At 51.6% G+C, this 26277-nt stretch overlaps 2 protein-coding genes across 2 annotated transcripts; one reads left to right on the top strand and one right to left on the bottom strand.

Moving 5' to 3' along the window:
- Positions 1-1422: 1422 nt before the first annotated feature.
- LOC139595293 (putative lysosomal acid lipase/cholesteryl ester hydrolase) lies at positions 1423-5410 on the bottom strand. Its single transcript, XM_071438331.1, has 9 exons — positions 5387-5410; positions 4954-5071; positions 3919-4117; positions 3312-3421; positions 2959-3095; positions 2559-2705; positions 1988-2059; positions 1761-1826; positions 1423-1674 (listed from the first exon to the last, which is right to left on the bottom strand). The coding sequence occupies exons 1-9, from the start codon at positions 5393-5395 to the stop codon at positions 1441-1443; spliced, it is 1092 nt and encodes a 363-aa protein (XP_071294432.1). The 5' UTR covers positions 5396-5410; the 3' UTR covers positions 1423-1440.
- Positions 5411-16213: 10803 nt separating this feature from the next.
- LOC139595292 (lysosomal acid lipase/cholesteryl ester hydrolase-like) lies at positions 16214-22270 on the top strand. Its single transcript, XM_071438330.1, has 9 exons — positions 16214-16297; positions 17188-17353; positions 18659-18857; positions 19067-19176; positions 19490-19626; positions 20014-20157; positions 20577-20648; positions 21204-21269; positions 21711-22270. Exons 1-9 carry the CDS (start codon positions 16214-16216, stop codon positions 21942-21944), a joined length of 1212 nt encoding a protein of 403 aa, XP_071294431.1. The 3' UTR covers positions 21945-22270.
- The last annotated feature ends 4007 nt before the right edge of the window (positions 22271-26277 follow it).

Raw genomic sequence — 26277 nt, 5'->3', positions numbered from 1 at the left:
TTTTTCATTTCAACAGTAAGGAGCTAAACAGGACGAGCAAGAAAAGCTTGGCAAGAAACCATGTGACTTGGAGAAGGGATAGCTGGGTGGATTTGCGAGGTGAGAAAGGGCTCAGCCTCTCCTTGCACATTTCATCACCAGCAAATCACCAGGTTTGAACTCCACTCTGCACAGTGAGGAGGATCTGGTGAGGAGAATCTCCTGCTCCTCTGCCCTTTGTCAGCTGTGCCCATCTCAGAGCCCCCTGGGCCAGATGTGGCCTCTTTCCACCAGTGGCTCTCACAAGGTCACTTCCCTCCCCTCCTGTGCCTGAGCCCACAAACCACAGCACGTGCTCGATTCCTGGAGTAAAATTTCACTCCTGGATTGCTGTGAGCCTGCAAAAGCTGGAAAGAAAACCCCAACACAGCAGATCTCCTGCAAGCCAAGGGCTGGAGCTTGGCTCTGATGCAAGACTTTATTGCAATAATCTCTACAGACACAGGGGGCGGGCAGAAATCACAGCAGTGCATTAAAAAGCCTTAAATCAGTGTGGGACAGGGGGACAGGGGACATTTTTAAGCAGAGCATCTCTCACACAAACCCAAGGCACAGGGGAACAGGCAGCTCCTCCATCCTGGGGCAGCACAGGGATGGATGGATGGATGGATGGATGGATGGATGGATGGATGGATGGACGGACTCATGGATTCATGGATTCATGGATTCATGGATTCATGGATAGATTCATGGATAGATTCATGGATTCATGGATTCGTGGATGGAGGGATTGATGGATGGATTCATGGATGAATTCGTGGAGGGATTCATGGATGGGTTCATGGATGGATTCATGGAGGCATTTATGGGTGGATTCATGGATGGATTCGTGGCTGGGTGGGTTCATTGATGGATTGATGGATGGATTGATGGTTGGATGGATTGATGGATTATGGATGGATTCATGGATGGATTCATGGATGAATTCATGGAAGGATTGATGGATGGATTCATGGATGGATGGATTAATGGATGGACTGATGGATGGATTCATGGATGGATGGATTAATGGATGGACTGATGGATGGATTCATGGATGGATGGGTTAATGGATGGACTGATGGATGGATTCATGGATGGGTTAATGGATGGATTAATGGATGGGTTCATCAATGGATTGATGGATGGATCTGTGGATGGATCCGTGGATGGATTTATAGATGGATCTGTGGATGGATTGATGGATGGATGAATTCATGGATGGATCCATGGATGGATTCATGGGTGGGTTCATCAATGGATTCATGGATGGTTTAATGGATGGATTGACTGATGGCTGGATTCATAGATGGATTGATGGATGGATTCATGGATGAATTCATGGATGGATCCATGAACTGATTGTGGATGGATTGATGGATGGATTGATGGATGGATCCATGGACGGATGCATGGATGGGTTCATGGATTCTCCTCCATCATGGCCACCATCCGCTGGTACATGCGCTGGGGGGCGTTCAGGCCCCAGTGGTGGTCGAAGTGGTTCCAGTCGGGGAAGTGCTCGTGGTGCACGACGTGGGTGAGGCGGGAGAGCAAGCGCTGGGTCTCCTCACGGGGGGTCACAAAGTCGTGCCCCCCGCTCCACAGGGCCACCGGCACCCGCATGGCCTCGATCTTGTAAGAGGGAGGCCTCAGCTGGCAAGGGGGAAAGCACTCCTGTTACTTGGGGCTCTGGTGAGTGGGGTGTGCTCCCCCAACCCCATCCCAGCCAGCCCCTTCACCTGGTTGTACTTCTCTATGTTTCTCAGCCCGTAGTCAAACTGCTTGAACTCGGCGGTTTTTGCAGTCTGGAAGGCAGAAGGCAAAGGGTTAATCCAGGTAATACTCTGGATCAGCCCCGTTTTATCTCTTTGATTCCACCTCCTTTACCTGTTTCCAGCAGCATTTGAAAATACTACATTCACAGATTAAAAGAAAGTTAAAACAGTTATAAAATCAGAATCTCTACCTGTCCCCAGTGCAGGAGATTTTTTACTGATGTGTAGTCTGGAAAATGAGATAGGTACACGTCCAGTCGGCTCTACAGGAAAAAGAAAGTATTTTCTAAGTCAGTTGGGAAGGATGAAAATCCATCTAGACAAAAAACCTCAAGCATTCTGTCTTATAAGTGCAATATAATTGTTATACACTCTTTATTCTTTAGCAGCTTTATTCTGCTCAGAGGTAGAAGCAGCTTTCAAAGGTAAGCCACTTAACCAATGGAAATACACCTAAAATGGAAAAACACAACTGGTCCAGTCATTCTTCTGTTATTTTCTTCTGTAAACTTGTTGTGTGCCAGCCCAAAATGAGGCAGGAATTTCCTTTCCTAAGAGATGAGACCACAAGTGATTTTCTCTTACCGAAGACTCCGTTAGGTTTGACCCCCTCACACCACTGCAGGGAATCTCCAAATAACCAGTGCCTCTCACACCTTATTTTGGGGGTTTATACTCACTGTTGTGCCCCATTAGCTATCTCCAGGTGTCTAGGAAAACCAGAGAGGGCTGTGACCTGGACTGAGAGCCTGGTGCACCCACCATGTTCAAGTTGTTCCTGTCGAAGCCTCCAACCAGGAAGATGCTGTTGGCACACACTTCAGCTTCCAGTGGCTTGCTGCACTTGTCAGCCAGGAGCAGCTTGTCCTTCCTTGGCACCAGAACCAGCTCTCTGGTTCCAAACATGTCCTGCAGGAGCACAAGGGAATGTCAGGAATGGTGCTAGGAGCTCCAACACCTGCCGCAGGTGCAGGAGCAGCACACAGTGGTAATGCAGGGGACAGGAATTGCCAGAAATCCCTGGATTTTGGCAGTAACCGCCCACAAACACCTCCTGTACCTTGAGCAGCAGGTCTGACAGGAAGGCTAGCTTTAACACAGGGCAGGAATTGCCAGAAATCCCTGGATTTTGGCAGTAACCACCCAGAAACACCTCCTGTACCTTGAGCAGCCGGTCTGGTAGGAAGGCCAACTTTAACACAGGGCCCCGGACGTGGCGGAAGGTGTACACAGGAGCCAGGGCAAAGAAGAGTTTGATTTTCTTGGCCAGATGTGGCAAGCTGGAAAACGCTATGAAACCTGAAAAGCAGCATGAGAGCACAACACAAACCCCAGCTTAACCCAGACCCTGTGTTTGAGGGGTTTTTTGAACAAAAAACGCTCCTGGATGCCAGCACAGCCTGGGATGGACGGGCAGGATGTGGCAAACCCCTCCCATGGAGAAGGCTGGGAAGGCAGGAGGGGACAGCAGCTCCCAGCAGCGTCCAGTTTGGGATGGACATTGATATCACTCACCCAGGGAGCTGCCCTGAGCGTGGCCAACGTAGAACAGCTGCTCCTGCTCCGTTTGCATCAGGATGAAGCCCACCATGGCCGGCAGGTCGTACACGGCCATCTCGTGGAAGCTGCGTGGCAAAGGGAGAGCCTGGAGGAGATTGCCACCTCCCAGCCTCCCAGGGACAGCAGGGGCTCAGTGCTGGCAGCCCTGCAGCCCAGCTGCCCTTGGTGGCCTGTCACAGACATAGTTTATGAAAAAGCCTTTCGTTAGGATCTTTTCTCCTGAAAAGCTGAGAGGCCTCAGAAACAAAATGCAAACAATGGTTATCTGCTGCTGTGGAATGCAACAGGTGCATCTGTGATTGGTCTCATGTGGTTGCTTCTAATTAATGGCCAATCACAGTCCAGCTGTCTCAGACTCTCTGGTCAGTCACAAGATTTTATTATCATTCCATTCCTTGCAAGCCTTTCATCAGGAAATCCTTTCTTCTATTCTTTTAGTATAGTTCTAATATAATAAATATAATAAAATAATAAATCAAGCCTTCTGAAACATGGAGTCTAGATTCTCATCTCTTCCCTCGTCCTGGGACCCCTGTGAACACCACCACAGTGGCCCCCTGACCTGAAGTCCCAGAACTCCTCAGAAGCCACGGAGAGGCTGCGGTGCCGGCGGGACCAGCTGCTGCCGCGGTTGTTCCCGATCCAGACGTCGTGTCCCGCGTCCGCCAGGATGAAGGCCAGGCTGTTCTCGGGGAAATTGTCCACCCAGTCACCACCATCCAGACAAAACCCATGCATTATCAGCACAGGGGTCCTGGGTCCTGAAGGAGGAGATGGGAGGTGGTTGGCAGAAGAAGAGGTATAGGAATGTGGCCCCTTGTTGATGGAGTGACGAAACTGTCCTTTGTCCCCTCAAAAAGGAAAGAAGCCCAGAAGTTTCTCTCCTCAATTAGGTGAAAAGACAGCTCATAGGATCTGGGGGGCTTCACCTCAAACTTAAGGACAGCCAATTGGGCAGGAGCCAAAAAGTCCCACCTGAGCAACTCACTAGAAAAAGAAGAGAACAAAGAAACAAATCACTTTTGTGAGGTGTTTCACCAGGAGCAAGGACCCTTGCACCTGGCTGGGTTTTTCTCTTTACAGAGTTTTGTGATTTTGCCTTTTATTACAACTTTTTTGTTTCCAACACTGCCACAGAAGCCATCCTGCTGATTTTATGCCTCCTGACGTAGCTGAGCTATCTTGGGTGTGAAATAGATCTCCAAGAGCTTATGAGACCTGGCTTGAGGAGACCCCTATTTCAAAGACACCTTTCCCATATGGAAATAAAACACCACTGTAACATCTTGGTAAAGTTTCATGCAAGCTGCACATTAAAAGTTCCCTTCTCCCATTATTTCCCTGGTTATGCTGGTGCTTTTTTTTGTGTTTGGGGAGCTTTTTCCACCCCAGGCCGTGAGCCTGGACCTTGGAGCAGGGTTTTGCTGCAGGGAAAGAGCCACTTTGGGGGCTCTGCTGGGCCACAACACAATGCTGAGCCCCTGAAGGCAGCCAGGAAGAAACTCCTCATCCCTCTCCCATCTGCCCAAACCATTCCTCTTGCTGTCAGGAGGGCCAGGGTCACAGCTGGTGCCCCCCTGGGCGAGGCTGAGCCCACCTGAGAGCCTGGCGCCCCCCTTGCCGTGGGGAATCCTGTTGAGGCTCAGGAAGTAGCCATCCTCTGTCATCACCTCGTACTCCTCGCTGGGATAGCCATGGAAAAGGATCTTCTGGCTCTGCAGAGACAGGGGGGTGAGGGCAGAGGGTGACCCAGAGCCCTGGGCCTGCCTCAGCTTCACCCACTGCTGCCACCCATGTGGTGTCCCCAGTGTCACCGGCGCCTGAAGGAATCACAGGGAGAGCAGGGAGAGGCCAAGCTCAAGCTGGGGGCAGGGAGTGAGTGCCAGCAATGCAAATATGGGAGATTTTTGATGCCCCAAACCCCCCAGAGAGGCCAGGTGCAGATGCAGGGAAGGGGTGAGCCCAGCTGGTGCCTCAGGAAGGACTTTGGGCATGCCCATGGAGAAGTGAGGTGCTCCCCCAGCACTTACAATGTTCATGGACCTCTCGGGGTTGTGGAACAATTCAGCATCTGGGGTGGCATCTTCCAGCCCCTGGGCCAGGCACAGGGCCACCAGCAGCAGCCACATCTCACCCACCCGGAGCACCTGGGGATAACAGGGCTGGATGAGCAGGGCTGTGGGTGCTCCAGGGCCACAGGAACCCTTTGGAACAGCCAAAGCCTGATGCTGCCACAGGGAGCAGGTGTCTGCAACCCCTTGTGCAGTTTGGAGCCCTCCCCAAGCCCCTCTTGGTGGCCATTCTCATCTAGTCCAGCTGTAAGTGTGGGACAAGCAGCCTCCCACCACCCCCTGCCTGGGAAAAGCATCAGGGTGCCCTCAGGGAAATCCTGGAGCTTTCTGGAAAAGCATTTCAGGGGAAGAATGCTCCCCCAGACAGGAGGGGTCATGCCAGAGCTCCATCCCTGCCATGGATGCTTTACAGCTCCTTGCCAGGTGCTGCTGGAGTGCCCAGCCCAAGGCACTCCAGACTCAAGGGCACATCCAGCAAAGCCCAATTCCCTGCTGATCCTGCTGCAGGAGCTAAAGATGGCTCTCTGCCTCCCAGAGGGTGTTTTCCCAGCAGCCTTATTGCACACAAAGCTTTCCTGGGCTGCTCAGGAAAACTGCAGAGCTCCGTGTGGGCCACAGCAAAAACTCCCTCTCCCTCAAACACAAAGTGCCAGCCCAAGCCCACCACCAGCACCTCCGTGCCTCCATCTCCACATGCAGGTGAGAAGGGATGTCCTGGGGTTAAACTGCTGTGAGGCTGAGGGAAGGAGAGGTTGGATGGCTCTTGATCCCCTAGGCAAACCACATCACTAAACCTGATCTCCCTTTGTCCTGCCCAGCTGCCAAACACCACAGCTGCAGGCTGGACTCAGTGCAAATCACCTCTTTTTGGGGCTTTCAGTCCTGTAGCCCCCAACCTGAGTGTGGAATGAAGATGGAAAGGAGAGCAGGAAGGCAGGAGCTGCAGTGGCCAGCTCCTCACCCAGCTTAGTTGCCCACAGACACGTTGCAGGGGACATGAGAGCCTGGCCAATTGCTGAAATAACCATTTCAGTGAGCACTGGGGCTTACAGGGGATGGAGAAGCCAGGCCTGCTCAGGAATCAGGAGATGCCAGGTAGAACAATGTGATCCTCAGTGCTGTTTTCTTGTTGCTAAACCCACAGGAGTTTCACACCAATTGCATCCCCTGGTTGAGCTGGTCACTTAGGAAAGAGCTTCTTTCCCTTGGGGCTGTCCAGAGAGGTTTCAAATCCCTGCCAGATTCTGTCCCCATGGTCTGTGGAAACCCAGGACACCAAGAATATTCCTCTGTCTGCTCTGGGGTGCCCTGACCCCCAGGGCAGCACTGACTTGGACCCTCATCCATGGAGAAAGTTTCCCAGACTTCAAGATAGACTGGAACCCACAAAAGTGTGAAATAGATTATAGAGAGTCAGAAATAAGAAATTAAAGAATTGGTAAGAAATTGAGGTTTTGGGATTTTTAGTGTGCTGTGGATGGCAGCAAGATGGAGGGCACAGGGTGTCACCCTGGGTTTCTGCTTCATGCTGCTTCTTCCTCCTTCTCCATGGGTTTGGGTGGCATTTTGTCATTGGGCAGAAAAGTCCCCATTGCAGCTCTTTGGGATCAGTTATTGGGTTAAAAGGGAAAATAATCCAGGTGTCAGCTCTTAACTGGATAGTTTAGTCTTAAAAGCCCTTGGAACCAGAGATTGTTGCCATTTTGTGCCTTCTAATGAAAAGCTGCTGAACTCACAGTGGTGAGGCTGTTTTAGTGATAAGAAATAATAAACACCTGAGTCTGAACATGAACTACTGTCTGAAGTGCCTTCAATCCAGACCCAGAGGAACCCACAACTGGGACCCCCACAATTCTCCATCTCCCTTAGATCTGCCCTTCACCACCTGCAAGGGGACCTTCCCCTGCTCCATGGCCAGCAACAGCCCTCACACGTTTTTACTGATGTGTAGTCTGGAAAATGAGATATCTACACATCCAGCCAGCTCTACAGGAAAAAGAAAGTATTTTCTAAGTCAGTTGGGAAGGATGAAAATCCATCCAGACAAAAAACCTCAAGCATTCTGTCTTATAACTGCAATATAAACGTTATACACTCTTTATTCTCTAGCAGGTTTATTCTGCTCAGAGGTAGAAGCAGCTTTCAAAGGTAAGGTATTGATTTCATCAATATCTTAAAATGGAAATACAGTGACAGAAGCAACTCCTCTTGGTATCCCAAGATGTGGCAGAGAAGGAAGGACGAGTCCCTGGGCATGGACAGCCAGGATGGGGGAGAGCAGAGCTCATCCTCAAAGCTGCTGCTCCCCAGGCACCAGCCTGGGTAAAGCAACCCAGCCCCTTCCCCATCCCTTTCACAGAGCCAAAAAGAATGAAAATCCAGGAAAATGTGTAACCACCAAGTTCTCCATGCATCAATTGCACAGCTGGAGTGGCAATAACTAAGTTATTAGTTATAAGTTATAATAAATGGCCTCTCAATTCAGCTGGGATCCTTCCTTTCAGCAATAGCTTGGGCTAGAAGGAGAACAGAAGAATAGAAGAGCAGGAGAACAGGAGGATAGGAGGACAGGAGAACAGGGGAACAGGAGAACAGGAGATCAGGAGGATAGGAGAACAGGGGAACAGGAGAACAGGAGAACAGGAGAACAGGAGGATAGGAGGATAGGAGAACAGGGGAACAGGAGGATAGGAGGACAGGAGAACAGGAGAATAGGAGAACAGGAGAACAGGAGGATAGGAGAACAGGAGAACAGGAGAACAGGAGATCAGGAGAACAGGGGAACAGGAGAACAGGATAATAGGAGAACAGGATAATAGGAGAACACCAACCTGACCCTCTGCTTTGTGTGCTCCGTGCAGTCAGTGGGGTTGGTGGCACTGAGGGAACCAGTCCTTGGCTTATAAAGACACCCAGAGAGGCTGGGGCTTGTCCACCAACACCTGCCTGTCCCTCCCCAGCCACACAGCCCAGGGTTTCAGACACTGCCCCCCAAAAACCACATCCCAAAGTTTTGGGATGTGTCCCCATCACTGGGAGCACACAGGTCCTGTGGTGTCCTCTCCAGCTGGGACAGCATTTTTGACATTCCTTGGCAGAGGGGTTCCAGATTCTTTGTCCCTGCTCTGGGGGTGCCAGGCAGGCTGCTCATCCTGGATTTCCAGGTGTAGGTGCCTGTTGGTAAAGTGTCAGCTCTGCATGTCAGCACCAGGGCTGGGTTGAAAAGAAGGGGACAAATCTCAGGAGAGGAGGAAGAAATGCCACTTGCATGTGACACTGGCTGGATTTTGTCAGTGTGGGCATCCCAAAAGGGGAAATCCAAAGGGTGCACAGCAAATGTCCCGTGGCAGGGGGACAATCAGCCCCCCACGAGTCCATGGGCCCCTTTCAGCAGATTTTCCAGCCCCTCCACCTCTCCTCCTGCCAGGAGAGCAGTGGTGGTGGGAAGGGACCTTTGGGTCTCCATCTCCACCCCAGCCTCCTGCTCACCCTGGTTTGGGGTGGTTTGAGCAAAATATTCCCTCTGTCAGTTGAAAGCACCTCTGCCTTGGACAGACACACATTTGTTGTTGTTTTCACCAGCAGAATCATTGTTTGGGCTTTTTCCTGGGTTTGAATGCTGGCATAAAGAGCAGGATGAGGCACTTTGCAAGAGCTCTATTTAATTATGGGGCCTTAGGGTGCTGTTCCCCACACCCAGCCCAGGTCCTGGAGGAAGGAGGGGGTCTGGTAACAGCTACAGAGGGGTGACAAAATGCTGGGTGAGGAGTTCCCTGCCCTGGCTGACCCTTCAGGCAGCACCAGGCACAGACATGATGAGGCAAAGCTGGGCATTCCTTTAAGGAAAGAGAGCAAAAACCCTGCTGAGAAGTGCCAGAGAGCAAAGTGGGCTTAATCTTCAAGCTGACCTAGGAAGAAAATGAGGAGCCAGCAGAAATGATGAGAGAGATGAGCAGGAATGATGAGAGAAATGAGCAGGAATGATGGGAGAGATGAGCAGGAATGATGAAACTCTTCTCCTTCAGCTTCCCTGCTACTACACCCTGGCCTTTAACATCATTCCAGTGACCCTCTGAGGTCACCTGCTCCTTCCCACCACCCTGAAGGGTGATGATGGGGGGATGCTCCCCAAAACCCCTCCCTAGCCCCGCTCACCACCTTCAGGCCATGGTTGCCTGCAGTGCTCACCCTGTCCCCAGTGTCCCCTGCTGCCACCAGAGCAGGGACAGGCTGTGAGATGCACAGAGCTTCTCCTTGTCCCCAGAATGCCCCAAAGCCAGACCCCACCAGGGTGTGGGCAGGAATGCCCACAGGGAGCAGGGGCTAGGCCAGGTCTGCCTTTGGTCCCCACATCCTCACAAGCAGCTTCTGGCCTCCAGGCTCACCTTCATCTCCCTCCTGGGCTTGCAGGAAGCCTGAGGAGCCTTTCTTGGTCCTTCAGAGGTCCTTCCTCTCCCAGAATCCCCGTTCCCCTCCGTGCCTCTCTGGACAAGCCGAGCTCACAGCCCTCCCCAGGCCTTCCCCCCTTAATTCCCCAGCCCCTGCCCCACCTCCTGAGCGTCTCCTCTCCTCCTGGGCAGGCTGGGCCACTTTTGGGAAGGGTGACTCCACACCTGGCCCTCGGGCTGCACCCAGGACACAGGAGATGTGTTGCACATGCAAGGCCTGGGAGAGGGGATAATCCCCTCTGCTTGGCACTGGGGAGGCTGCATCCCCATGCAGAGCCCAGATTTGGGTTCCCAGGGACTACTGGGACACCCCCACACTGGGGTGAGCCCAGAGATGGTGGGTGGAGGCCAAGGCCAAGGTGCAAGGAGAGGCTGGGTTGGCTCAACCAGAGCCAAAGGCTGATTGCCCTTGCCCAAAGGGGTCCCAGAGGCACAGGAGCAGCACAGAAAGCCTGGCTGTCCTCAAGAAAACAGCCTGAAAGTGTGAGCAGGGCAGCCCTGGGGCCAGGCTGGGATCCCCCAGCTCCAGATGTCCACTGACAGATCCAGAAAACATCAAGCCCTCTGCTTTTCCCCTCAGCCAGGGCAGCACAAATTTTGTTGGCACAAATCCCTCTCAGCACAAATGGCACTTGTGAGCTCCTCACCAGCAGCCAGGACATCCACAGCTGGAGCCAGGCCAGGTTTTCCCTGCTAAAAGGAGCTGAGGGGCACTGAGGGGACACAGGGGTGGGAAGGGAGCCTGGGCAGATCCTTGTCCAGGGCTGGGAGCAGCAATGGCACAGCCACCCCTCCCTGCTCTGCCACTCTCAGCCCAGCAGCCAAGGGACAATTTGCCTCTCCTTGAAGCCCACAAGGTGTTTCCAGCCCTGAGCTGTGGTGGTTTGCAAAATAGCTCCAGAGGGAGGGAGGGGACAGGAGGAGTAAAAAGATCAGGTAGGAAAGGAGCTCAGCACAGAGCCCTGCTTGGCCCTCTGGTGACAAAGGAGCAAAGTGATGCCTCAGGTTTCAGCTTTTCTATTTTTCACATCCTGTGCTGCTTTAGTGTGCAGTTCTGAGCTTCACATTGAGGGATGGTGAGCTCTGTGCACAGAGCAGGGAGACAAAACAATTCCTGCTCCAGCTGGGGACCAAGGACAAATGATCCAAATCTCAGCCCAAGAGCACAAACAACGTGGGCTGGAGAGAGAAAAACAAGGGTGGGACTGCAGGGGCTAAAGCTGGAATTGGACAATGAACTGCAAGATGCAAATGGAGCAGAACTGATCACAGTGACAGACCCCATGACCAGGCATCCATTTTTGTGACCATTTTTGGTGCAGCCCTGGCTGGGCTCTTGTGCTGCCCAAGGTGGATCCATGGAGGCCTTTTAATAAATCCCTGCTTTATTCTTTAACCCTGTCTGGTCTCTGTTCCAGGCCAGCCTTCTCAAGGCATCAAAAGCAAACCAGAGGCAGGGGTGGCCTGGGGCTTTCAGGTTGGGTTTTCACCAGCAGATTTTACATTCTGTTACTGACAAAGCAGGGAAACCTGAGCCCAAGTTTCTCTCTAAATTAAACTCAACAGCACTGATGGCACACACAGAAAGGAACATCCCACCTGCTCTGCAACAGAAGGAACAACAAAAACATTTATAATCAGCTGAAAGTGATTCCCATCCTCTCCCAGGAGAGAGCTCCATCCCCACAGAGCCCCAGGTGGCCATGGCCAGGCCACACAACCACCCCATGCTCAAGGAGAGGTGGATAACCATGGTTTGTAGGGTTTGGGGTTTCTCCACACACCAAACCTCCCCACGTTCCATGAGGGGCTGGGCAGGAGCTCCTCTGCCTCGCCAGCACTTTCACAGCACCCTCTGCTGCCCAGGCTGTCCCGTTTCCTTTGGAGAGCGTCATCCCATGGACAGGGAGCGCTCCAAGACTGCCAAGTCTCAACTTCTCTTTGCCAGGGTCAGGATTAAATGTGTGAGATGGAATTTCTTGCTGGGACTCGATGTTTGTTAGTTCTTATCTCAGTTACAGTCTCACAAACCATGAGTTCTACAGCACTTCCCTCCAACAAACCAAAAGCCCTATCTCTCTCTCTACAAGGCCTTTTTAAGGATAAACTGTCTAATTAAGAAATGACACCTGAATTATTTTTACTTTTAACCCAATAACCAACCACCCATGGCCTGCAATGTGGATTTTCTTATCCAATTACATAAAACCACCCAAACCCATGGAGAAGAAGGTGAAGAAGAAAGTGAAGAAGAAGGTGAGGAAGAGGGACCAGCCTCTGCCCTAAAACCTCAATTTTGTTTATATATATTGCTGTATTCTAAACCCTAAACTCTGAGTTTCCCACCATGTGATATCGCACACTTCTATTCAAACTCCACACCCACAATCCCAGATTATGGCAAGAATTGAGTTCTACCATTCATTCAGATAGAACTGAATTCTATTATTCCATTTTGGAAGCTTCTCCATGGCTTCAGGTCAATGCAGTGTTCTCTTGGGGGTCAGAGCCTGTCAGCACAGAAAGTCTGAAATTCTCAGCAACCAACACAAGACCTCAGTGCCCCCATGGCCAGCCAGCAGCAAGCTGAAGAGCAAGGAAATTTAGGAAAAGCCTAAATTTTTCCCCAGCACACGTCAGGGGGTCTCAGGTCCCTCTCTGCCCGTGTGTGTGGGGGATGCTCCCTGCCAGGGCTCCCACCATGGTCACACCAGCCCTGTCCTGGCAGCAGCACTGGTGGGAAGCAGCCCAGTGTTCACCCTCTGGTTGCTTTGCAGTAAACCCCCCCTCTCCCCATGCCTTTCAGGGGGTGCTTGTTGGAGGGAAATGAAATAACTGTTCAAACCTATGGAATGAGCTTGGCTCAGAACTCTTAATTTTTATCCTGATTTTTATTTTTTCTGATTTTCTCATGCCTTAATAGGCTGTGCAGTGGTTCACCCTGGGAGGCTGCCCACTGATGTGAGCCTGAACTCGATGCCAGGACCAGGAGTGGCCACAGGAGCCTTTCTGATGTCCTGTCCCCAAAAGAAAGGCAAACTCTGTCGGTGCTGGGAGGAAGAGGGAGTGGCTTTTTTCTCATCTGGGCATACCTGATCCTGTTCTTCCACCTTTCCTCCTCTCCCTGCAGGGGAAAAATCAGATTCTTCTCTGAGCCACTGCTTATTTGAGGGTGAGGCAGCTGGGAGGGCTTCTGGCACTGCCTGCAGCTGGTCCTTGGTAAAGAGCAGCCACCAGAGCTCCAGGCAGAGGTGGAGCCATCGAGGATTTCCAAAGCCTGCCTGCATTTGAGCAAGCGTGGCTGGGCCAGACCTGGCAGGTGCTGGCTGCAGGAGGGATGCAGGATCCCACACTCAGCACCAGGGCCCTGCAGCAAGGAGTGGAGAGGTGGCCACCGAGGCAGAGGTGACAAAAACGACACCCAGAGCTCCTGTGACCTGTCACCATCCCTGCAGGGCGGGCAGCAGGCAGCTCCTGGCCAAAGGCATCACCAGCTGGCAAGAGGGGAAGCCTGGCAAGATGTGAAATCTCCATCCAAGCTCTCTCTCTCCTTGGGGATGGATTTCTTTTTCTTTTTTTTCCTTTTTTTTTTTTCAGAGCACCCCTGAAGTCACTGTTTGTCAGAACCCAAGAAATTCCTCTGGCTGCTCTGGAGGACTCAAGCCCCTGCCCAGGGGGCTCAGAGACCTTGGCACAGAGCCCAAGACCCCTGTGCCTTTGATTGAGCCCTTGGAAAAAACAATTACCAACCTTTATATGAAGGATTACAAGCCATGAAAGTTTAAGTAGAATGACAGTGAATTCATCACAGGGTGGAAAAATAGATTTTTGGGGGTTTTTTGAATGGGGGTTCAGGGAACAAGATGGAGGAATCTGGGCCTGTCCAGCCTTTCTCCTTCTTCTTCTTCTTGGCCTCCATCTTCTGCTGTGATGGTGGCACTTTTGGATTGGTTTAGAGTAGGAGCTCACTGTCTAACACAGGTGATGGGTATTGGGAAGTTATGGTCAATAATGTACACGTGGTTTTTAGTATAAAATGATTACACCACCCTGAGGGTGGCCAGTGTGCCTCTGTCTGAACGGACCTCAGCAGGCCAGGAGAAAGAATTTTATAGATAAGAAACAATAAACAACCTTGAGACCAAGAACAGAAGAGCCCTGACTCCTTCTTTGACCGCTGGGCTGGGAAAAGAGACTCTGTAACCCATCCCAGGGGTCACTGTGACCAGCAGAGACCCCAAGAACCGCTGGGACTGGGAGGTTCTGCATTTTCAGGCTCATTCCGTGCCAGGAGGCAGCAGGAAGAGCCAAAAGGAGCTTTCCCAGTGCAGTTTGGTGGGATGAGCTGGGCTGGTCCCACTTGTCCCCCAGGGCACCAGCAGCATCCCCCTGCACCAAACCAGCCCCAGCGCAGGTGCAGAGCCCGCAGCGCCCACCCTGGGGTTCACAGCGGTCCCAGCCACGCCAGGTGGCTCCATCAGCTGGAACCAAGCCATTTGTCACAGCTCTCAGCTCTTCCCAGCGCCGAGGAAACACTGCCAGGGCAGCCCAGCAGCCTGAGGTGCATTCCAGCTCGGCAGGAGGAGCGACCAGAGGGAGTGGCGGCTCCCGAATCTCCCGAATCGGGAGCAGAGGCAGCTCCAGCCCCATGGGAGCGGCGTGAGCAGCCAGCAGCGCCTTCTGCTCGGGGCACAGCGGGGACAGGGGCTCTTCGGGACACCACGGTAATGCCTCTGCTCGGTGCCACCCTGGGGACAGCGGGACAGGGGAATATCCTCCAAAGGAACATCCTGCTCAGGGAGTGCGGTGGGAATGTTTGGAGAGGGGTCAGGACATTGCTGCTGTTCCTATTCACCCTGCTGCACCTCTGGGATGTCTCCAGGTGTGCTGGGATGAGGGACAGTTCTCAAAGGGAAGTTTTGGGAGTTTTCCCAAGCTGGCTGTCGGGAGGAAAGGGCCATCCATCCTGCCCTGGAATTTGCATGCCCTTCTCCTGACGCTACGTCACAAAAATGCGTTCAGCCTCTGCTGGCTTTGCTAAAGGCTCGTCCTTTAAATAACAGCTCCAGAGCCTGGGGGAGCCCAGCGACAGGCGACAGTGTCCCCGGATGGCAGCCGGGCGGCTCCGGGGGATGGTGGGGATGCCCGGGTGGGAGATGGGGTCCCTGGGGCCGTGCAGAGAGCAGGAGGTGCCCCAGGGCTGTGCCCAGGTCAGGGCTGTGCCCAGGTCAGGGCTGTGCCCAGGTGAGCGCTGCAGGTGCGCCCATCCTCCCGTGCCCGACCAGCTCCGGCAGGCACCGGGTGGCTTTTGTCACCTCCCGCAGCACGGGCAGGGACAGCCGGGAGGTGACAGAAACCTGCTCCCAGATTCTCCCCGGTTTCACCTGGCTGGGTGCAAGGTGCTGGCCTTCGGTGGGAATTTGGCCGGTCCCTGCTAAGTTGCTCCACACAATTGAACTCCTCCAAGTGGCTGAGGGAACTTCTCTAAGTAGCAGAAATACTGCTGCAAATGTGTCACCTCCAATAAATTCACCCGTTCCTATATGGCAGGGCTCTGCCCACGGCAGAGGGGTGGGAACAAGGTGATTTTCAAGGTCCCTTTCCAGCCAGAGCATTCTGTGATTCTGTTTCTGTGAGATAAAACAGCACAGTGAGATGTTTTGTGTTAGGAACAAGCTGAAGCAGACATCAAAATCCTTCCCAGGAAGAACAGGGGTGTCCTGAGATGGCATTTCACTCAGGTCTGCAAAAACCAGCCAAGAGTATCCCAGGGTCTTACTCAGCCATTAGGAGAAACCAAGCAAATCACATTGTTTGGTTTCTTCTTAAGAACATGGCCCTGCAACTTAAAATTGGGTGGTTTACTCCTCATTAGTTCAGCTGTCAGTGGAACAAAACAACCTATTCTTCCAACTATCCAAGAAATTATTTAAAATGATGATTTATAATCACCTCCTCGAAAACCAGGTTTGCCCAGGCACCTACAGCTGTACCTGTACCTCTGCATGTTTCTGAATATGGAGAATGTGGGAATAAAATGTGATGGAATTTGGACTCTGGCTTTGTTCAAGATTAGCAAAATGAGCCTTTTTCAGAATGAGAGGACTTCTGGTTTAGAATAATTTCACCTGTTGAGGGGTCAGGTTGATATCCTGGTGGAATTGCAGTGCACACCAAGAGAACTCCCCCCAGTTTCAGAGCCAGTGCCAGCAAAGTCCCCCAATGTCCTGACAATGTTTTGCAGAGCACCCTGGCGTGGCTGTTCCTCACCATTTCTTGTTTCAGTGCCAGTGCCAGCAAAGTCCCTCAATGTCCTGACAATGTTTTGCAGAGCACCATGGCGTGGCTGTTCCTCACCATTTCTTGTTTCATGCTCGTCGCTGCAAAGTCAGAAGAGAACCCCGAGGTGTCCATGGATGTTGTAAGTCCCTTCTTTTCCTGCTTGGTTGAGCAACTTACCCACATGATCCATGCAAGACCCACGGGCTCTGTGTGTCTTCACCAAGGGTTGACACCAGGATTTTATGAGATTTTTGTCTCCCTGCTCTTACGTACACAGAGATTTATGGCAGGCATTTATGGGGGGATGTCACAGACATCTCTTATGAAAAATCCTTTCCTTAGGATTTTTTCTCCTGAGAAGCTGAGAGGCCTCAGAAACAAAATGCAAACAATGGTTATCTGCTGCTGTGGAATGCAACAGGTGCAGCTGGGATTGGCTCATGTGGTTGTTTCTAATTAATGGCCAATCACAGCCCAGCTGTCTGGACTGTCTCAGTCAGTCACAAGCCTTTGTTATCATTCTTTTTCTATTCTTAGCCAGCCTTCTGATGAAATCCTTTGTTCTATTCTTTTAGTATAGTTTTAATTATATATATATATATATATATATATATATATATATATATATATATATAATAAAATAATAAATCAAGCCCTCTGAAACATGGAGTCACATTCTCATCTCTTCCCTCATCCTGGGACCCCTGTGAACACCATCACAGGGGGAGGGCTTTGTTCCAAGTCAGCAGGTTTGGTCAGGACAGCCCTCACAGCCCTCTCAGGCTCAGGGTTGGGCTGTCTGTGCCGCCCTGCTCTTGATTGATTTTTGCAACACAAAAAGTGACCATTTTTCACCAGACCTGCCAAAAATTCTGGCTGCAGCCATGACATCGCCGTGGGGGCATTGGGAGCCCCTGAGCCCACCCTCCCCCTGGAGTCACCACCAGCACAGGTGGCTTTGCCCAGCCAAGCCCTGAGGACAGAGACCCTCCCTGGGGACCGTCCCTTTCTCTGCTTCCCTTCCCACAGGGCGAAATTGTGCGGTACCACGGGTACCCCTACGAGGAGCACGAGGTGCTGACAGAGGACGGGTATTTCCTCACCCTGCAGAGGATCCCCCACGGCAGAGGCAACCCAGGGAGCTTCAGCCTCTCCCACAAGGCAGGGGCACAGCCATCCAACATGTTCTGTCCCCGTAAGTGCCACAGGAAGCTCTGCCTGGCCCTGGCACCCTGAGAGCTTTGCTGGGCTGGGATAAGCCACAGCCAAGGCAACCTCACCGTGGGATGGGTGCTTGTATTTGTTTTGGTTTAGGGCAAATTTGAGAGAGAACTTTTAAAGGGGCTTTTTTAGAAAAGCAGATTTCTTTTTTCTTTAATTTTCTTTAATTAATCTGGGAGAAAAATATTTTTTTTTGGAGAAAAGTGGAAAAACTTGTTTATTAAACAACATTAAACAATAATTTTTTTTGTTGCTTTAAAAGAGATGACAAACTCAGAAAGTCTCTTTTCTGGGTTGCAGTTTAGTTTACTTAGTCTCTTATTAGTCTTTTTGGTGCTGGAAATGCTGTGGCTTAGGTTTGGTCTGGGGGGTTACAGGTGTGAGCTGCTGGTGGTTTTTTGGGTGTTCAGTTTAGGGTAGGTTTAAACAGGCTTAAAGAAAAAGAAAAAAATTACAGTCCAGGGAACTTTTTTGATTCAGCTAGCTAAAACTACCTAAAATAAAGGAGAGCTTTTTGCTGTTTATTTATTTGCAGACAACACAGTTTAGGAGAAGGAATGTGGAGGAGCGAGTGTAGTGCTTGAAAATAAACTGCACAGTTTGTTTGGTTTGGTTTTTTCTTTATTCTTTTGAATAAGTCTTAAAGGTGCAACACTTATTATTCAGCATAAACAGAAGAGATAATTGGGGATAAAAGCATCATATAGTCAGCCCAGGACAGTGCTCCAGGAGGAAGCTGTCCCTGTAGGGAAAACCAGGCAAATAGCCTCAGGAGCAGAAGAAATGCAGGTGCCCACCATGATGACCCTTTTCTGAGAGGATTTGCCCCAAAGAGGAAGGAGGATGAATGAGGCAGAGAAATCGTGCCCCAGGTTTTCCCTCAGCTCAAAACCAGAGAGTGGAGCAGCAAAAAGCCATAAGTGAGGAAAGGAAACCAAACCAGGCAGCCAATCCAATGCCATCTCACTATTTTTCATCCTTCCTGTGTCCCGTTCAGTGCCATCTCACCATTTTGGGATCTTCCTCTTCTGCTCTGAAAGCCCAGTTTTTGTCATGTACATGGCAAATGAGTGTAAAAACACCCCAGATTTCCAGTCTCTGCCCTGGCCTTCTTCAAAAACACCTCCCCAGAGAGGCTGGGGACAGAGGACAGAGGACAGTGGGCAGTGACCCTGCCCTGGTGTCACTTCCCAGGGGGTGCTGCCAAAGCCACACCTGGATGTGAATGATGGATTTTGCTCGTGGTCAGAGAAAATGATTCCTCCTCTCCTTCCTCCAGCTCCAAAGGCTGTGGTCCTCCTGCAGCATGGCCTGGTGTTGGAGGGAAGCAACTGGGTCACCAACCTGCCCAACACCAGCCTGGGCTTCATCCTGGCCGACGCTGGCTACGACGTCTGGATCGGGAACAGCCGGGGCAACAGCTGGTCACGGAAACACCAGGAGTTTGAATTCCACCAGCAGGAATACTCAGCTTACAGGTATTTTCCATGAAACTGGAGGCTGGGCAGGTCACTGGTACCCCCCCAGCAGTGTGTGCAGGCTGGAGGAGGGGTGCTCCTGGCAGTCACACCCTCTGCCAGGGGGCAGAAATTGGGTGGTCAGCTCCTGCCAAAGCACTTGCCTGCACCCAAGCAGCCCTGGCAAGGTCAGCAAGGGTGGTTTTGTCACGTGCCTGTCTCCCCTGCAGCTTCCATGAGATGGCCATGTATGACCTTCCAGCATCCATCAACTACATCCTGCAGAGAACGGGGCAGGAGCAGCTGTACTACGTGGCTTATTCCCAGGGCACCACCACAGGTACTGAGGAGGAGAGCAGGCCTGGCAGAGTCACACCAGCTGTGCACCCCCACTCTGGGAGTGCTCCTAAATCCTTGCTCAGGGAGGGAAATGTCCAGGCATTCCCAAATAACAAAGGGGAAAAGAGCGGGTAATTGCTTTAACAGAAGAGTTTTGAGCGCTGGCGGCCCCAAACTGGGTTCATCTCATTGCTGCCAGAGCCTGACCTGCTGGAGCCACCTCTGAGGGGCCTTGTGGTGGGCACACACACCTGGAAGTCAACAGCTGCCTCAGAAACAGCAGGGCAGGGTCTGCTTCCTTCTCCCCCACGCAGGTTTCATTGCCTTCTCCTCCATTCCCGAACTGGATCGCAAAATCAAGATGTTCTTCGCCTTGGCTCCCATCACCGTCAATTCCAACATGAAGTCCCCCTTGGTGAGGGTGTTTGACCTGCCCGAGGTGCTGATTAAGGTGTGTCCTCAGCACAGGTGAGGTGTGAGGGGGAGGAGGGACTGGCGGGGCCACCTGAGGCAGGCAGGGCTTGTACCTCACCTCCATCTCCCCGCTCTGGGTGTCTGTGCGTGTGCTGCGAGCCTGGAGGGCAGGCAAATTATCTTCCTGCCCAGCCTTCATCAGAGAACTATTAACAGGGATTGGTTTTGGGTCCCTTCTCCTGGGAGAAACCTCTCCTAGGAAGGGCAGGGCTCTTCCAGGGCGGTGGCCTTTTCCGAAAAGCCAAAGCGACGGAGCACAGCAAAGTTGTCAGCAACTTTCAGGGGTGAGCAAAGAGGTGGGGAGCACTTGGAGGCAAAAAAGAGCGTGATACACCCCACTGATACACCCCTCTGACTTCCACAGATCATTTTGGGCCAGACAGTGGTCTTTGATAAGGGTGAGGTGTTGAAGCAAGTGATTTCCACAATGTGCACCTACCCCATGCTGAAAACCGTGTGCTCTTTGGTGTTTTACCTGCCTGGTGGGTTCACCAACAGCTTGAACGTGGTATGTACACTGCAGCTTCCCTCTCCAGAGATCCCCTTCCTCACTGTCTCAGCCTGAGCTGCCCTTCTGCTGCCTCCACATGGCCTTCCACTTCTTTGGCTGGTAGAAAAATTCAACCTGGAGGCACCAGGGTGGGGGGGTTCTCAAGTGAATCATTGGTGTAATTCCTTAATATCCCAAGAAGGAAACATATTAGGGACAACACACAGAGCTGAGCTTTGCAAAAGGATCCTGAGCACGAGGTATGGAGCCTTACTTTGCCTTGGGAACCAGGCAGGCTCCTACCTGGGACTGGCTCAGCTTGCTGCAGGGAGCTCTGTGTGGGTGAGGCTCGTATGGCTCCTGAACAGGTTTGGGTTTATTTCTGATGTGGATTTTTGGGGGGGAGCAGAGAATAAACCTCTCTGATGGTCTTGCAGAGCCGCATGGATGTCTACCTGGCCCGCTACCCTGACTCCACATCCCTAAAAAACATGTTGCACTGGCGGCAGGTAATAACACCTCCTCGTGTTCTCCTCCCTCTGCTCAGGGAATAAAACTGGGGACAATCCCCCCCTGCTCCCCCTGCAGAGCTGGGTAAGGGAGGGAGGGGAAAGCTGCCCTGAAACACTGCTGCAAATGAAGTTATTTATCCCAACAAAAGAGGTCCCTGGGGCTTGTAGGAGGTGGAGGTGGAACAAAGGCTGGTGATAAACCAGGACAGGAGATGCCAGAGTGAAGGCTGAGGGTCACTAAGACCACTAATGATACAGCTAATTGAAAATGTTCTACTCACGTCCTTCTGCCACTGGCACTGACCTCAACACACAACAAACTTGCCCAAAGGTCTGATTCATGTGTCCTTTGAGGCTCTTGGCTGTACACCAGGTTAATCACTGTGGTCTTCCTGGGGCTGGGCTCTCCTCCCAAAACCCAGTACCAGATGTAAAAATGGGTTCCCTGATCCTTGGTGGCAGGAGGGAGCACTGCAGTCCCCTGTCACCTCTTTTGTCTGTCTTAGAGCCCCCTCCAATGCATGGATAATGAACATAACTCTCCTTTTCCAGCTCTATCAGACTGGGGAATTCAAGCATTATGATTATGGCAGCGACAACGTGCTCCATTACAACCAGGTAAGAGAGAGCCATGCTCAGAGAAAAATAAATAAATATTCCAGTGGAAATATTGCAGTGGCTGAGACTGCATTTGGGCAATTGAGCAGCCTGGAATAGTGGAAGGTTGGTGCAAAATGTCCACAGCAGGGGAGCTGGGACAAGATGATGTTTGAGGTCCATCCCCACCCAAACCATGCTGTGATTCCATGAATTACATGAAATTTATGGAATTTGCTGTATATGGGGAAGCAGGTTCATAACTTTCTAATAAAAATAAGTGACTCAGTCACTCAGATGACTTTTTGACCCTGTGGTGAAGAGAACAGGAGCCCAAGGCACAGTGAGGCTCCCTGGTGGTAGTTCCTCTTCTACCCCTTGGGATAAGGGAGAAATTCCAAGCGGCCACCAGGACACACTTTGAATTTTTGGCCTGCCCTTTGCCTCCCTCCTGTCTTCCAGACCACTCCTCCCTTCTATGAGCTGGAGAACATGAAAACCCCCCTGGCTGCCTGGTATGGGGGCAAGGACTGGATTTCAGCCCCCGAGGATGTGAACATCACCCTGCCCCGCATCTCCAACGTGGCCTACAAAAAGTACATCCCCGAATTTGTCCACTTTGACTTCCTCTGGGGCAAGCAGGTCTACGAGCAGGTCTACAAAGAAATGCTTGACCTGATGGAGAAGGGTGCCTAGAGCTGGAGCAGTGGTTGTTGGCTTCTCCATGACTCCTGGGGCTTCTTTCATCTTGGGGGGGGATGATTAAAATAAAAAGAAGAAAAACTGGGGGGAAAAGCTCAATAAACTGCTACACTTGGTCTGGATTGATATTGCTCTGGCCAGTGAGGAAAACCAGGCAATCCAGTGGCTGGGGAAGCACTCTGCACTGAGGTTCAGTAGGCTGAGGTTGAGCACAGCCCTCACACCCTGAGCCTCCCACGTGCCTCCCTCACCACCAGTTCAGTGGAACTTGGCTCCTGGTGGCCAGTGTGGACTCTGGGCTCCTTGAGCTTGGGTTCCCAGCTGCAAACAGCTGGCCAGAAGCCCCGTGCCCTCCTGGATGCTGGTGTCCCACAGCAATGGGATGAAGCCACGTGGTGGATGGATCCTGCTTTATTCACCTTCTGGCAGCACTTCCACACCAAGAATCCCAACATCCTGGCACTCACTGCCTCCCTTCACGGCTGGAAGGAGCTATGAACGTCCTGCCTGGTGACAGTGACGAGTGGCCACGGGTTTGCATCAATGAGAACCCCCCACTTTACTAACAAAGGGGACATCCTTCTCAGATTCATGCTGATTTGGATAATCTCATTTATGCACAAAGGAGTTTCAGTAAGTTCTAGCAGGAAACACCATTTTGCACCACTTCAAGCTATCCTGAGGCACAAACCCAGCTGCAAAGGCCACCTTTTGCTGCCTCTCAGGGAGACAGAAGAAGATTGTGGTGGAAAGCAGCAACGGGCCTAAATCTGTTTTCAGCTTCTGGATTAAATTGTTAATGATACCTTGATCAGAGGAGGAATTGTGAATTTGCCAGTTTGTGAAATTGCCTATCTTCTTAAAATAAGCCTGGGAGCAAGCAGGGCAAAGGATAAGGTTCTCTTTCCACAAATATGTAATGATAATGGTAATGATAATGATAATGATAATGATAATAATAAAGTGGATAGGGTCTACTGGGCTCTGTGTGGTTGTACTGTTAACTAGAGGTTAAAACTCTGGAGGAATTGCCACAGGCCCTGGCACAGGGTGCCCAGAGCAGCTGGGGTTGCCCCTGGATCCTCAGGCAGTGCCCAAGGCCAGGCTGGACATTGGGGCTTGGAGCAGCCTGGGACAGTGGCAGGGGTGGAATGAGACAGGCTTTGAGGTCCCTTCCAGCCCAAACCATTCCAGGATTTTGTGGGTGTGGGGGTTTTCAGCACAGACCTCTCAGCAGGTGCCCGTGCGATGCTCCTCGCGCTCAGGGATCATTTCCAGATGATGCTGATGCCACCAGCATCTCCCTGCAGGGAAGAGGTGGCTGGTGAGGGTATGGAGCCCAGCACAGCTGCCCTGCAGAGCCAAACTGTGGGGTTTTAGCAGCAGAGATTCATCCAGGAGTCTGGAGATGGTGGCACAGGGCTGGCTCTGCTCGAGTTACTGCCTGTGTAAAGTGTTTCACTTTCTACCCTTAGAGCTGGAACTGACCACAGCAGAAAGCAGGGCAGGGTGAGGCTGTGCCAGGCTGCAGGAATGAGGCTATAGGTCAGATAGGATCTGCCTGGCTTGCCAGTGATTAGCTGCCTCACTTAGGACATTTGTAATGACATCTTTTTCTCTGTGATCAGCTGCTCAAGGCAGGGCTGTGCCCTGGAGCAGCACCTTACAGGGCTGCACTGTGCTCATGCCATGGATATCAACGTAAATGGAAAATAAACACACAGAGAGGCTGCCAAGATTCTCCCCCTGCAAACTTCTGAAAAGCTGGCAGGAAATCAGGATCACAGAATCCATAAGAGACCCCCCCAGGATCATCAAAGCCAACCATGCTCACCACTAAACCACGGCCCACACCTGCCATTTATTCAAATTCGGTTTTAAAGCACTAACTTTCCACTACTGAAATTTCATTAAAAGTACAGGGTTTGGTCTCTTTCTGCTCAGCTTATGAAGTTTCTGCCACTCCTGCAGTTACCTGGTTCAGTGTTTGCAATGCAGTGTCTTCATTCTGCCCGGACAGAGCAGAACTTTGGTGAAGTTCTGACTCAGGCAGGTTCTGGCACTTGCTTCCCCTCTGCTGCCAAAGGATCAATAACAAATGAAGAGGTTTGTTTTGGAAGCAAACTGATTTATGCCTGCAGAATAAATATTGTGAAATTCCATCTCCTGGGATGGCCATGGCAGGATTGGAGGCCTGGAGTGTCTCAGGTCTGTCAGGCAAGTCCAACACCACCAGGCAGGTCTGTGGTGATTGCACAGGGTATCACAGAATCATGGAATCATGGATGGTTTGGGTGGGAAGGAACCTCAAAGTCCATCTCATTGCACCCCAGGGACACCTTCCACTGTCCCAGTGTCCAGCCTGGCCTTGGGCACTGCCAGGGATGCAGGGGCAGCCCCAGCTGCTCTGGGCACCCTGTGCCAGGGCCTGCCCACCCTGCCAGGGAACAATTCCTCATTCCCAATGTCCCATCCAGCCCTGCCCTCTGGCACTGGGAAGCCATTCCCTGTGTCCTGTCCCTCCATCCCTTTTAAACAGCCTCTTCATGACTCTTGTGTCTCCTTCAGGCCACAATTTGGTCACCCCAAAGCTTCTCCTCTCCAGGTGAACAATCCCAGCTCTCCCAGCAGAGCTGCTCCATCCCTCTGCTCATCCTGATGCCTCCCCTGGACCTGCTCCAACAGATCAATGTCCCACATATCTCAGTCCATGGTGTTCCATTCACCCACAAAGCCTCCACCACCCTTTTTCTCCTCCCTGTGTGGGCAAACCAGGCTCAGCCACACGTGGGGAGGATGCTGGTCACTCCTATTCAATCTTCTCCCAGGTGTGCTCATGCAGAGGGTGTCACACGAGGCTGTGGGTGCTCAGAGCTGTGTCACATCCCTGCCAGGGCACAGCAGTGTCACCCTGCTGCCTGACCCATCCTCCCCACCCTCACTCAGGGCAGCAGCACACACAGGACTCGTGGAGGGGAGCACAGGGCCAGCACAGGCTCCTTCCCACAGGCACAGGCTTGAAGAGAGGTGGTGCTTTTGCAAGCAATCCAAGGATTGCTCTGGTGTCTGCTTTAAGCAATGTGCTGTGCTAACCCCACAACATGGGGTTATTTAGAAACTGATTTGTCCCAGAGTTAATCTAGGACAAGGTTTCGTGGAGTTATGACAGATGGCGTGCTGCCTTTTCACATCTTTTTGATCCTTTACAGCCTGACAACGACTTCCAGAGGCATTGCTGAGCAGATTCAGGCTTTTCATTTGGTTCAAAACACTGTGCTTTCTTATTTCAGGAACTCACAGCAATTTCCCATGTTATTTCCAGTGTAACTTTCAAATTTTCTGTTGAGTTTGTTAGATGAACCTCTGAGAGAGAGAGAGACCCGGGTTTTGAGACTTGCATTTTCTTGGGATGGGACTTCAAGCAGGTGGGAATATAAGGCCATGGAAAGTTAGCTGGAATCAAGCTCAGATGAAATTTTCTCCAAAACTTCACAAACCAGTGTTGATCATGATGGTTCTTCCCCCAGGCAACCACTGACAGAAGGAGAGGAGGAGAGGACACAGCCCTAAGCTGTGCCAGGGCAAGTTTAGGTTAGACACAGGAGAAAATCCTTCCCTGAAAGAGTGAAGGGCACTGGAATTGTCTGCCCAGGGAGGTGCTGGAGGGAGTCACCATCCCTGGACATGTTCAGAAGAAGCCTGGACATGGCACCCACTGCCATGGTGTAGTCGATGAGGAGGTGTCAGGTCCTAGGTTGGATTTGATGATCTCAACTCTTCCAAACGAGTTCATTCTGTGGTTCTGACCTGGGCTGTGTCCTGTGGGACACTTTCCTGCTCCCTGGCAGCCCTGACCAGGGCTTTGGCAAAGCTCAGCCAGATCAGCTTGTCTCCAGTGTGCTGGGAAATAATCTCAAGAGCAATGCAGGACCAAATTTGAAAACTGTGGGTGTTTCTTTACTGAGAAATTTTGCTCACGTGTCCCAGGTCTGTTCAGCCACAAACCAAACTCTTTCAGCTGTAAAGTACACTTTAAAGCCAATGAAGAGAGATCAGGGAAGAAGTACAAAAAGTTCAGGGTTGTTCTGGGCTCTTCTGATCACAGGAACAGGGGAGGAATTACCAGAGAAGAAACACCAGTGACCACATCTCCATTATTTCCCAACCCACATTTATGCTTTTGTTTATTCCATTTCATTAGGGAGAATGGAATGATTGCATGAACAACCCAAACAAGGTGTTGTGAAAAGATCAGCTATTTCCTCAAGCTCCACTGTGCAACTCCAGCACAGGCAAAACCCCTATAAATGTGCAAACCAGAGACACC

Source organism: Agelaius tricolor, unplaced genomic scaffold, assembly GCF_023055355.1.
Source record: "Agelaius tricolor isolate 1412-34295 unplaced genomic scaffold, bAgeTri1.0.p SCAF_13, whole genome shotgun sequence".
Lineage (NCBI taxonomy): Eukaryota > Metazoa > Chordata > Aves > Passeriformes > Icteridae > Agelaius > Agelaius tricolor.
The sequence above is the reverse complement of the archived record's forward strand: the minus strand, read 5'-3'. Positions and strand labels throughout refer to the sequence as shown.